Source organism: Mustelus asterias, chromosome 9, assembly GCF_964213995.1.
Source record: "Mustelus asterias chromosome 9, sMusAst1.hap1.1, whole genome shotgun sequence".
NCBI lineage: Eukaryota > Metazoa > Chordata > Chondrichthyes > Carcharhiniformes > Triakidae > Mustelus > Mustelus asterias.
Genome location: NC_135809.1, coordinates 29,387,299 through 29,400,600, shown reverse-complemented (window position 1 = coordinate 29,400,600; position 13,302 = coordinate 29,387,299). Strand labels below are relative to the sequence as shown.

The 13,302-nt window shown below is 37.3% G+C and overlaps 1 protein-coding gene across 2 annotated transcripts in view; it reads left to right on the top strand.

Moving 5' to 3' along the window:
- Positions 1-13,302, top strand: part of foxp2 (forkhead box P2) — a 417,384-nt gene that overhangs the window by 369,682 nt on the left and 34,400 nt on the right. For both annotated transcript variants that reach the window (XM_078219889.1, XM_078219890.1), the window contains 5 exons: positions 3,320-3,521; positions 5,589-5,665; positions 5,801-5,902; positions 8,698-8,819; positions 10,017-10,086. In XM_078219889.1, coding sequence (XP_078076015.1) covers positions 3,320-3,521; positions 5,589-5,665; positions 5,801-5,902; positions 8,698-8,819; positions 10,017-10,086 — 573 coding nt within the window. The remainder of the gene's footprint in view (positions 1-3,319; positions 3,522-5,588; positions 5,666-5,800; positions 5,903-8,697; positions 8,820-10,016; positions 10,087-13,302) is intronic.

Below are 13,302 nucleotides of genomic sequence, written 5' to 3'. Positions count from 1 at the left end.
TCTCTGCCTGCTTTGTTCCTTGCAGGATGCTAGCTGATAACAAGTTCTCCTTCCTCCGAGGGCAGAGACAGTTTGAGGCACGAGCTACTTCATGACCAAATAGCGGTAGTGCCCTTGTCATTGACTAACAGGAGAGGCAGCTCACATGGGGGCAACTGGGCGGTGCCAGTTGCCTCACGACTGAGATTAAAAAAGAAAATTCCTTTTCTGTGTGCTGCATCATGTGGCCCAACTGAAAACTGGTAATACCTCAGCAAAGGAAGCTGTGTTCAAGCGATGGACAGTTCAGGGACCCCAAACTCATGACCTTCTGTATGTGAATTGGACACTCAGCCACCAGAGCTACCAAGTCACACAGTACTTCATAAATGTCTTTGTCACAATTTATAATCTTTTATTGTTAAGGAATTTGGTGCAACTCAATTAAAAATGGTACCGATCTGATTTTGGGACTCATTGGTTTTAAACACTGCTCTTTTTGTTTATTTTAAATGAACAGTACTCTCATTGCTTCTTATTCCATATTGCATTCCGTACAATAGGAAATCTGAAGATAAAATACTTATCCAGTAAATCCATCAGGAATCTGCAGCTCATTCTTTATAAATAAATGATTCAATCAGTAAATTTGTAAAAGTCCAGCAGTGTTGTAACATCCACACTAATAAAGGATCTTCAGCCTATAATCCAAAACTGAACTTGAATAATGTAACTGAAGTATTACATTACATAAACCACACATGAAAGAACTACTAATTGCATTTGATGATGGGTAATTAATAGGGAATCCTTAGATGAGTAAGTTGAACTGAAACTACAGTCTTTTTCTCTTCCCACTGGACATTTGTGCTGTCTAGAATGTGGCGTACAGCACTGTTAGCCTTTAAATAGTTGAAGAATAGAACAGTATACAAGAAGATCTCTAAAATTTATATACTGCACAAAAAGAGCTCCATAATTGATATGATAGTCCTGATTTATGTCCTCATATGCAGTGGCTCAGTTGAGACAGCCCACACATTTGATAAATATTAATAGTATGAATTTATTACCAAGGCAAAATGAGCTCTGTTGGTTCATCACTGCACCCTTAACAGCTATCAGTACATGAACACAAGGTGCAACCGCACTGTCTATTATATGACCCCATTTACTCTCTGGATGGTACTTCATTAAATGGTACCTTTTGGCCATGCTACGGATGGATGAAAATCAAAGTTATCAAGGCTGCAAGTCCTGAATAATGAGTTTCACCCAACCTTGAATATATTCAGATGAGTTGAGGTAGCTAAGTGCTCATCCCAGCTTTTACATGCTTTTCCTTATTTATCTTTAATAAATTCCATTTTATCAGAACATGACTGGCTTCCTGCAAACATGTTCTGCTTGTTATTACTCTATGATAAAATAAATTATCATAACCCTGTAAACATAATAATCAGATATAGCATATAAGTCGTAGAAGATTTAATGATAGTGATTTTATGACGTTTTATAACTGGAGATTATTTTTGGTGTATAAAATTATACCTTTTTATTTTGGAAAATTATATATAATTTCTGCTGTGAATTAATTTTAGATTAGTGTTTTTACAAAGTGCAGATAAGTCATTATTAAACTGTACTGATTTATCTAACAACCACATTAGTAAATATAGTTGCAATCAAACTTTAGTATGAAAATTGTTAGAGATATTAATGCACAAATTATTTTCAGAAATAGATTTTTTAAAATTGCAGATATTGTTATTTAGAAGATTCAGTTATAGTGAGTATGATTCTCTTTTAATTTTTTAATATTTAGTAATATTTGTTTATTAGATTAGTTGCAGTATTAGAGTTGCCACAAATTTATCTATAAATGTAACAGCACTGCTTGCATCAATCTGCAGGCTATGAGTAACAGTCGAATAAAACAGTTTGTGGTTTATTGGGAACAGATGCACTTGGGGATGCCTTCAGGGTGCCCAGCGTTGTTATTAGACTGGCAGTGAGCTTCTCCTGGCTGCTGCCCAAGAATGCAGAACAATTAGCTGGCATATGTTAATTTTTGTTTCTTTAACAAATTTTTCTACTCTCTAAACGTGTAAAACAAATCCACAAAGTAAGATCAATCAATGTTAAATGCATAATCTTCTCCAAATGAAAAAGGTGTTTATCTATAGATGAATACATAACATTTGCAACGACAGATGTGCCTGAATTACTTAGTCAGTTGCAATTTCCTGCACAATTCCTGATTTTCTAGTTTTGTGCTGCAACAAGATAACATTGCAGTTTTCCCAGATCGAGAAATTACCCTTCAGAATAGATTGAAAATGACTACAAATTAGCTATTAAGAGCATCACTTAAGAATTTGGCAGAGATCTTTTCACAGTGGATGGGTGTAAATTTTGTTAATTAGATGCTATTTATGACGATGGATGTGTGGTAAATATAAAAGAGGTGATGTGAGAATGTTTCAATAATGAGTAACGGAGTTTTATTGGGAAGAGTATTTTGAAGGGCACGCTGTTAAATCGCTTGCATTTATTTTCATCTTTTTTTTCCCTTTTTTTTCCCTGACACCCACATTCCAGGGTACATCAGCAATAACTGACACTGTAATCATAAATTGAAAATGATACTTCCAGAGGAATTGGCAAACTTGACATTTCATTATATTTGTTAACACATGCCACAAATGATTGTTAGTGAAGAAATTCCATTCCCCTCTCCATCTACAATCATATTTAATTTGAAAAATTTCAGTCTCCTCTGGCTAATTTGCAATTAAGACAATTTTGTTTGAATATGTAGTAATGTCATTACTATTCCACCAAATTAGCAGTGAGAGTAAAGGTCAGTGTAAAATTTTCCAGCTGGCTGGAGCCTCTCAACTGAGATTTGGGACTGTGCAAAAACTGCTGCAGCATTGGAGTAACGGCAACATATTCCAATCCCATTGCAGTAGCTGGATCCTTTCGATAATTTGCCTTTTTTTTTTCAGTCTTTAAGAATAGACAGATGCAACCATGGAACATTTGGTAGCAGCTTTTATTATGGGAGAGACAGTTGTTATAGAGTTGGGATAGACTAAAATGAGTTGGGCCTGAGTAATGTTGGATCAGATCATTAGATAATCTCTAACAGCATCCTCTAATTAGAGTTCTTATGATACAATTTCATCCTGTAATTAGTTGAGATTGGCTGCTTCCTTTGCTGCTTATTAGTGGCAACACAGCTGTAGAAGTGAATCCACTCTCATTTGTCAAACCTTTTAAAGCCTTCTTTCTCCTGTCTCTGCCTTTTCCCGCTCCTCCTCCTGGGCCTCCTCAGCTGAATCTGGTGTCGAGTGTCACAATGTCTAAGAACATTTCAGAGACTTCCCCACAGAGCTTACCTCAGACTCCCACCACACCAACAGCCCCAGTCACCCCTGTCACGCAAGGACCCTCCGTAATCACTCCAGCCAGCGTGCACAATGTGGGACCAATTCGAAGACGACATGGTGATAAGTACAACATTCCCATTTCATCAGGTAGGAGTCTAAGTAACTCCAGCAGCAAACTGACTGACTTTTTGTCTGACAAATAACGTTAATTATTTTTGGTTTTTTTAAGTTCTGTATGTTTTGAAGATTATAGAAAGAGATAATATCCCCTTAGATGACCAAAATCGATTAAGTTTAAACTACACTTCTACATGTTTTACTGTTCCAGGCATTCCCCACAGATGAAATTATGTAGAACAAATTTATTTGAAAAAATGATACTTTGGGATGACGGGGAAGAAGGATATAATGTTGTAACCATCACAATACTTTTTAAAAGTACTTTATAACCTTAGATTAGATATTGTGTCGATAGTTTTATTAAATAATAGGTTTATAACTAGAGAACTAACTAGGTAATAGACACACAATTAAAATTAAATTAGTTATCAAAATTCTGCATTTGGTGGTGTTTGATCATTCACGAGGTCTCAGTTAAACCCAGCTTAAAAATAATGTTACCCTGCCCTGTGCTATTTTTAAAAAATATATTCTTAGATCTTAATTCTGAAAATATAATGAAGCATAATATGATAATTGTATAAAACTACATAATGAGCTTTTTGTCAATATTTCTGGCATAGACTGAAAAATATTTTCAGTCCAGTAGCTCAAGTGGCTGAGCAATTGGCTCCCAACCAGGTGGTTGAGAGTTCAAATCCCAGCACTGCTTGACACTTGAAACCAACTGCATCAGTTAGTTGAGTTTCATTAGTTTTTAGCTGAGCTACTCCATTGAGTGGCATATTACACAAAGTACTATGGCTTAGAAATTGGATATTGCTGGGCCTGTGTTATACGCCATAAAGGTTGCCTATAGGTCCAGTATGGCTGGCTCATTCTACATTGAAAGTGCAGCATCTGCCATGTTGGTTAAAGATCATCTGTAGTCATGCCTGAAACAGGCATATGTAATTAGAGGGCCTAACTTCTACTGGAGGCTACATTTGCAAAGTTTGATTACACATGCCCACAACAGGCAAGGGACATCTTGACGCCATTTTGTCCAGGTTTAAACTATCCTTAATGATTGCCACCAGAAATCTGAAATTCTTTGCCTTAATCATAGAATCCATATGGTGCAAAGGGAGGCCATTCGGCCCATCATGTCTGTACCGACCACAGTCCCACCCAGGCCCTATCCCCGTAACTCCACGTATTTACCCTGCTGACACTAAGGGGCAATTTAGCATGGCCAATCAACCTAACCTGCACATCTTGGAGTGTGTGAGGAAACCAGACCACCCAGTGGAAACCCATGCAGACATGTGGAGAACGTGCAGACTCCACACACACACACACACACACACACACACACACACACACACACACACACACAGTCACTCGAGGTCGGAATTGAACCCGGATCTCTGGCAGCAGTGCGAGCCAATCTGCCACCATGCCACGGAGCTGGCCTGAGCTGAAGTTCTTTCAGCTTCATATTAAATTTGCACGGTCGCTGCCAGTAATTGCTTATCCTCGTTCCCGTCCCTCTCCCGGATTGACTTGATCCCTTATTCACCCTGTCTGAACTGGTCAAATGCGCTAACCCACCGCAATTGGCGGCTGCAATAGGCACTCAGCCCTGCAGGAATGAACATAAGAGGCCAGCCAGATTAGGTGCAGCAGTGGAAACATACCATACTTTGATGCAACCCAATTTCTAGGCTGATATCTTTCTCAGAGATGGTGCAAACATTCACTTAGATCACTCATATCCCTCTTCTTATCAATTAATCAGAATGGCATTTTTGGTGGCTGTTGAAAAGCCTGGATTGCTCCATACTTCTAGTTAGAGGAGGATGTTTTCTCCCGAGCAGTTTCTGTGGAGAATGGATGGGAAGGATGGAGGGGTTAAATTGAGGAAGGGAAAAAGTAAACGAGAGAGTGCTGCTTTTTATTTAATTTACTACTGGTATATCTTTACAGAATAATATATTGCCTTTTTCTAAAACAACTACGTCAATGTAAATAATTTGAACTTAATTTAAATTGTCAATTCTTCAACATGGGAAATTGTCCTGTTGACTTGACATTCACTATTCAATCTTACAGAGATTGCCCCAAACTATGAGTTTTATAAGACTGCAGATGTCAGACCTCCATTTACTTATGCAACTCTCATAAGGCAGGTGAGTAGAAACTAAATTAACATTGCCTGATTAGTTTATAATTAATTACTGCCTCAATTAATGTTTCCTGAGAAAGTGTCAACCTGTTTAGTTACCAAACAGCTATTTAATGTCATTTTGTCCCTTTTATTTCAGGCTATCATTGAATCATCTGACAGGCAGTTAACACTTAATGAAATCTACAACTGGTTTACACGAACATTTGCCTATTTCAGGCGTAATGCTGCAACTTGGAAGGTAACTCCATAACCTGCCCTTTACAGAAGCACGGCAAAGTACCTGCAGATAGGGCTGGAGACATTTATTTACTTGACACAAAAAGATTAGTATCAGCCTCCCCCTTTTTTTTCGAATTGGCTGTTGAATAGAATGAATTCCCTTTCTCAAAATGACAAGTGGAAAGAATAATTTTGCCTCTGATATCGTTTTCTAATTTGGTGCAATTAATAGCTTCGCCTTGGTGGAGATGTGAGGGCCTGACACACTAATTACAGTGTGAGCACTCAATCATCAACACCTTTGTTAGTAGCACCGTATTACTTTTTACTTTCACATATTATTGGCTAATTAGTTTGAAAAATGGCTGTTTGCCTTGTGCAACAAATGGAGGCTGTAGGTTTTGTCTTGGTCTGTGCCTTTTGTACACATCATACCTCATCACACAGACTGAAGCTGCCACAGGAGTCAGGGCTGTGGTCACTCAGCTGGAACTAAAGGAAAGTAAGTGAATATTATCCTGTCAGAACAGAAACACAGTTTATTTACTGAGACAAAGAATTCATTCATATCCCTGTCTAAACAAATCCATTATCTTGCACTTACAAGAAGCAAAATTGGGTGCTCTCAGTATCTCTTTTTTTTTTGCTGTATTTTTCTTTTGAAAAAGGGGTAGCTCAGCAGATAAAGACTGGTGAGCACATCCAGAATGCACTTTATACTTTCATTTTAAAACTGAATGAAACAGCAATTAGCCACAAGTCTTTTGGCATAATCAGTAGAAATGTTTGTCGTGGTGAAGAATGGACATGGTAAAGCCAGATCTACATTACAAGCATTTTTTTTTCTGTGCTCATCAGCATATTAAACATTTTGAGTACGAGATTTACTGAACTGAATTAATTTGGATTTGGAATGCAGATTATTCTGAAAGACCATCAGAGACCTAGATGTCTGCAAAAGACTAATAGCTCTTCCAATTTCCAAATTATGCTGCGTATTTTGTTTTTAATTATTAGTTATTTTATAGGGTTTTAACCAAATGCAATCACTACAAATGTGGGCTGTGATTTAAATTATAATAAATTTAAAGAAACGTAAAATGCAAAATGATTAAAATGTCCGCGTCTGGAAAATGTTCAATACCTCTTTTTATTTTATTTTTAGTTTAGTATATTACGCATTACAGTAACACTTAGTGATTGTTTTGTCCTCTGGTTTACTGGGGGGAAATGCAGAAATGAAAGATGATTTAATATCTCAGCTTGGTCTCATCACTGCAGCTCGGGAATCCAGTGAAACTCATTCTGAACAGCTTATTAGTTCTAACTATATCGCATGCATAATAAAACTGCTCATTTGCTCATTAATATTAAAATTATCATATTCAGAGCCATGGGCATTAAGATCAATCAAATCCATGGATTTCAGGTCAGATGCAAGATCTGCTTATGCCTTTTTTTTTTACATAGGACCCTTTTCTCAAAGCAAACCCAATGCACAAAAAACGACAGGAGAAGAAATTATGCAGAATCTCAACAGGCTGGTCATATTTGTTGGTCTCAAATTATTAATTGTAGCATTAGAACAACAGTCATGACCAAGGCTGCTGCTTGGAATTGTCATCATCTTGTGAAAAAACTGCGCATTAGTTATTCCATCAAATTTAATAGAAATAATAAAATATGTGTTTACAAATAATTACTATTTTCTTATGCTTGTGTAGCACCCCAAATGATCTTAGGTATGAGCTTTATAGAAATTACGGCACTGCGTTTAACGCATCTGGAAATAATAAATCAACAAATCAGCTTGAGTATTTTTATATCAAAATAATCAGAAAAGCAGTAATTAACAATAAATGGTTTAATGGAAGCCTTTTTCTTATTATCATATCATTTGAAGCTTCTGGATTTGTATTGAACTGTTTAGGATTCATTTAAAATGCCAGTTCACTTGACAGACGACAAACAAATTCCATTATTTGATTTATTATAAAGCTGAAAAGTGTTTGGAAGCTTATTTGCATTAGGCTTTGTTTGACAGCAACGTATGTGGCAATGGCACTGTTAAGTTGTTTCGCTTGCATTTCATACACCAGGAGAAAGATAGGTTATTCAGTTATTTCAGTGGACTGCGCAATCATCCCTAACTACACCAGCCATCCCCCCCCCCCCCCCCCCCCCGCCCTCACCTCCCTAAGAACTGATCAGGGACACAACAGACCTGACCTAATTGTACTGGCATTTTCAAAGATACTGTAATTTGTACAGATATTGCAATTTAGACCAGCAGCAGCCAAAGAAGGTTCTGACATAGCTATTATTAAAATAGCTTTGAGAGCTTTGTTATCACAGACAGTTCAAATGGCAGATATTGGTGTACAGTTTTGCTGTTCATGCTGCTGTTCAAAGTACATAGCCCCATAGACAACCCAGAAAGAAAACTAATCTGTATATTTATGGTCCTGGGTTTTCTAACATCTGAAGTGTATAATTTCTGAATGCAACAATATAGGCATTAAAAAATAGAAATTAAATGCTGAATTATAGTTGCAGAAGTTTTTCCTCCCTCTACCTTCTGCTAAAGTACTAAATAAAAGCAGAGTGCTTGGTGATTTACGGAAAAATAATTGGCAAATGTTTGGGTCAACATTTGAAAATTGCTATCATTGTGATACATGAAGAGTTATAGTAAAGAAAGAGAGATCTGATTTCAGCATGTTTCCTGTAAAATTGGCTTCATTTGCTCCTTGGTTTAACTTTTACACAACTTGGAATGCTCTTTTTTTTTTCCCCTCTTTGTGTTTGCTTTAGAATGCAGTACGCCATAACCTTAGTCTGCACAAGTGTTTTGTTCGAGTAGAAAATGTTAAAGGGGCAGTGTGGACAGTGGACGAAATAGAATACCAAAAGCGAAGGTCACAAAAGATAACAGGGTATGTGTTCAGTATTGTTCATTGTTGTAGCTAACGTCTAGTTGCATCGTTCCTCATATCCCACACCAGCTGCAATCTTCCACAAGGGCCAAGAGTGCTGGAGGGTAAGCTTTAAAGTAGATGGTGCTGATTCCTGTGGAAGTGAGCCTACATTTGATGCACTTTGATAGGTAAGGCTTCACTTTAGTGGTCTCCCTGTATCTGTCTCTTAGTTCTAACAAACCTGCACTCATATTGCTTGTATGATATTAGAAATCATAACCTGCTGATGCCAATATATATTTTTTTAATCCTTTTTTATCCTTTCCTTTAAACCCCGTATACCGCTTTACTTTTCTGGCCGTTCTGTTGCTGCAGTTTCTGCTTGGCTATTGCTTCTTCCCAAGGGTGCCCTTTCCACTAACTTGTCATTGCAGAAGTGCTTTGTCAGAGCACTGTATAGAATAAATTTGAATTATTTTGGACAGTAGATGGTGAGGAAGTTAAGAATGGCCACTGCACGCATAGGTCAGCCTCAAAAGTAGTTTCCTGATGAGAGTGTTGGTGTGCATTTCTTGCTCTGAGACCTTTTGCTTGCTTATCCCACTGCTTTGCAAATTAATTCACCATCAGGATGATTGGGTTGGTTAATATTTTTTTCTCCTGGGCTGCATAATTAATAGCAGTGTATAATAATTTAAAGAGGCCACAGGTGCATTAAGACAAGCTAAACACTTCTTCGCTGAGAAACCGCTTAGTTAGGCAACTGGCTCATTCATCTTGATGATAATGTACTTTGGGGTTTATTTTTTTTTCATTTATTCAGCACTTGCTGAAGTAATTATCACTAATAAAACAAGCTTGAGAGCTCATTCAGAGAATCTTTAGCCAACCCGTTTGAAAGAAGGGAAAAACAGTTGGAATATTTAATATTTTTAGGTTCAGTATTTTAAAATAGGAGTTGAAATGTTTTGGGAAGGTCTATGTTGTCGTCTTCTTTGAGTTGGTCAGACTTAAGTTTTGAAAAATAGCAGAGTATTGCAGTTAATGCCGTAAGCAATTATAATCTAATGCTTGCTGCAGTTTCTTAAATTAACATTGAGTTGACATTTTTTACATTTTACCACTTAAAAGTATGAACGTCTTCCATTTTTAAAAATTTATTTTTAAGTCAGTAGCCATATGGATTTTTAATACCTCTTTACTTTTCATTTTCAGCAGTCCAACATTAGTTAAAAACATACCTACTAGTCTGGGGTATGGAGCAGCTCTCAATGCAAGCTTGCAGGTAAAAAGTTTAATGACACTCACTGTATTTAGTGTACCCCGTCCGCTCTTTACTGTGAGAAATCTATTGTAGCTGCCAAATGCTTTGATACTGATGTAGACAATTACATTTTTACTTTTGTGCATGTCCTAATTTCTGAATTTCAGCCTTTAATTTTGTTTTTTAAAAATTCTAAGTCTTTCCTTTGGATAGGTTTAGTTGTAACGCTAGTTTTTTTGATGTGGTTAAAAAGCAAGAGGGACACCCTGTGGCAAGCTCTGGAATATCCACCTTTGGATCAAATGTTAGATTGATGGCAGCCCCTGCAAATGCATGTGGATATGCATTAATATTTATCTAAGCTGTCATAAATGATTTCACATCATAGAGCTCGGAAATGAGGCGCTCATGGCAAAAATTTTAAAGTTTAATTACAATATATAATTTTTATGCACAAGAGGCAAAATGTCACGACTTTTATTTCGGGGTAAAGTTTTGGTCATTCTTTAAAGTCAAAGAGATGCTTTGTTAGAACATGAATCAGGATCTTTGGAGTTAAAGAACAGTCAGCAGGGAATTGCCACTGGGGTTAAACCATTCAGCACAAGCCCAGCTTAGAAGTGGAAACAAATTGGTTTGCATTTCGAACTTGCTTCTGCTGCTAGTCAAACCTTGTATTCAAAGAGCAGCTGCCAAGGTTCACTTTTCTCCTCTCATTATAGGTGCTCGGTAACCCATTACACCAACCTTTACAGAGAAAATACGTTAACATTTTAAACTGTTCGTCTCATGAATGTCACTTGTCACACAATTGACATCATCAGTCATTAAAATCGGCGACATTTTAACAGACGTTGCAATTTTGTTTTAATGTAAATAGGGATGCAACGTGGCTAAACACTTGTATTGTTATGATTTTGGTAGTCGAAGCCAGTGAATTTTTACGAGTCCCCGTCTTACCTGCAGTTTATAAATTCCGACTAATCTTAGGCTTCTGGAAGAGGAAGAGAAAGCTAACTGGAAATGGTTTTCTACTCGCCCGTTAAGTTTGTCTCATGATGGGTCAAGCAAAAATTGGTATAGATGGCTTCCATGGAGAAATCCATAGGCTGGTGCATCTCTCCATTCACACTGAAAGGTTGATGCCATTGCCATGATTTGATAAGATTTGTGGCAGAGGAATCAGAATAAAGGGTGGGTATTTTTGCCCGTCCTCGCCCCAAAACCGGAAAATCCTGTCCGAGGTCAACGGATCTTTGCCCGACATGATTCAAGTGGCATGCAAACTAATAAATTAGAAATGCAGGCGCACATTGTATGTGCATTTACAATGAAAAAAGACGATGCAAAGTAGAATTCCACAGAAAAACATTGGCTGTTTTGTTTTGGTGGATTTTATGTATAACTCTTTTTGAGTTGGATATAAACATATATCTGATTATATGTTCATTTAAAATCCATGGTTGACTAGTTTATTTTAAAATATTTGGGTAAAATATGACATTAGTTTAATATATGATTGAAAGACAGGCAGCAAAGCTATTTATCAAACACAATATTGGAAAACTCAAGGTCAGTGTATTAATGTATTGGGCATAACTGAATTCCAAAAATACATTGATAATATAAATTTACAATTAAAACCGAAGTACTGAATTAATTTCTCTTGAGGGCATAAGCAGCTGAAGTCATCTCATCCTGGGTGCAAAATCCATGTTTGTTTCTATATTCATTAATTTGATATTTTTAGCCTGATAAAATCAGAGTGCTCACTTGCATATATTTTAAACTAAAAATAACCAGCAAAGGCAGTTTGGGAAACTGGAGTGTTGATGGCAGCAATGAAGTGAATTTCAGAACTGCTTACTGAAACCTTATTGAAGTCTAATTCTCCCTCATCTCACAGTCAAGTTGACAAAGTGGAAGAAAATTTCAACTTTGTCTGACTTTTTTTCAGTTCAGCCCATCAGAGGTTGAGGGGGAGCATTGCTGTTATATATTCATTACAATTCACATAAATTGTAGTAACAACCAATATGCAGTCACTTAGTCAGACAATGGTAAGCGTGATTCTGCGTGAACTTGGAGAGGCAAACTATTGTCATCTACTGAATTCATCATTATGGGACAGTCCATGAGTATCTAAATTGGTTTCCTTGATGGGGGAAGGATAGTGGAGAAAATGGGCAGTGCCATGATTGACAATTGTTTATTAAGTTTCCAAGTTTGATTTTAACTTATGGATCTTCTGTCTGCATATATAGTTTTCATAGAATCATACAGTGCAGAAGGAGGCCATTTGGCCCGTCGAGTCTGCTCTGACCACAATCCCAGGCCCTATCCCCATAACCCCATGCATTTACCTTAGCTAGTCCCCCAGACACTAAGGGGCAATTTAGCATGGCCAATCCACCTAACCCGCACATCTTTGGACTGTGGGAGGAAACCCATGCATACATGTGGAGAATGTGCAAATTCCACACAGACAGTGGCCCAAGCCGGGAATCGAACCCAGGTCTCTGGCTCTGTGAGGCAGCAATGCTAACCACTGTGCCCACACCGGTCACAAATCTTGTACCTCTCTTGCATGCATCTGAGCTTCTGAATAAACTGTATTCAGTCAAGACCTAATTAGAATCACGATACACATTGTGATTTTCCGAGATCGGAGGTTAAGACATGCTGCTTAATGTTAACTAAATATCATGCGTACATACATAGATCAGTTATCACCTAAGCATGTAGCATCTAGCAAACAACTAGTTAGACAACTGACCTAGAAGTAAAAGACTGAATTATGAATGAGAAGATTCTTGTGAACGTGGTAAGGAACTTGGAAGTTGTACTAAATTTTATTGGTTTCCGAGTCACACCAGTAAATCACTAGAGATTCTCCTGTCTCAGTGGAATATTTCCAGGAAAGGAGTGAAGTGAAAGTCTCTTAATAAACATACAGGTTTCCAAGTATACTCAAGCAAACCGAAGTGTGATTCTGCCAACCCGTACTTTAAAAGGATAAATAATATTTGTGCAGTCATTTGGCAGCTGATCATGGAATCAATACAGATATACCCCAGTAAAGTGGTATGTATATGGAACAAAATAATTTAAATGATATACGTCTTTAACTCATCTTCTAATTAGATATGTCAATGAATAATGGGTAGGACCCATATATGTGAATGTTGCGACTTAAGAATGAAAGGGAGAATAGGATACTGTGAGGAGAAGAATTGC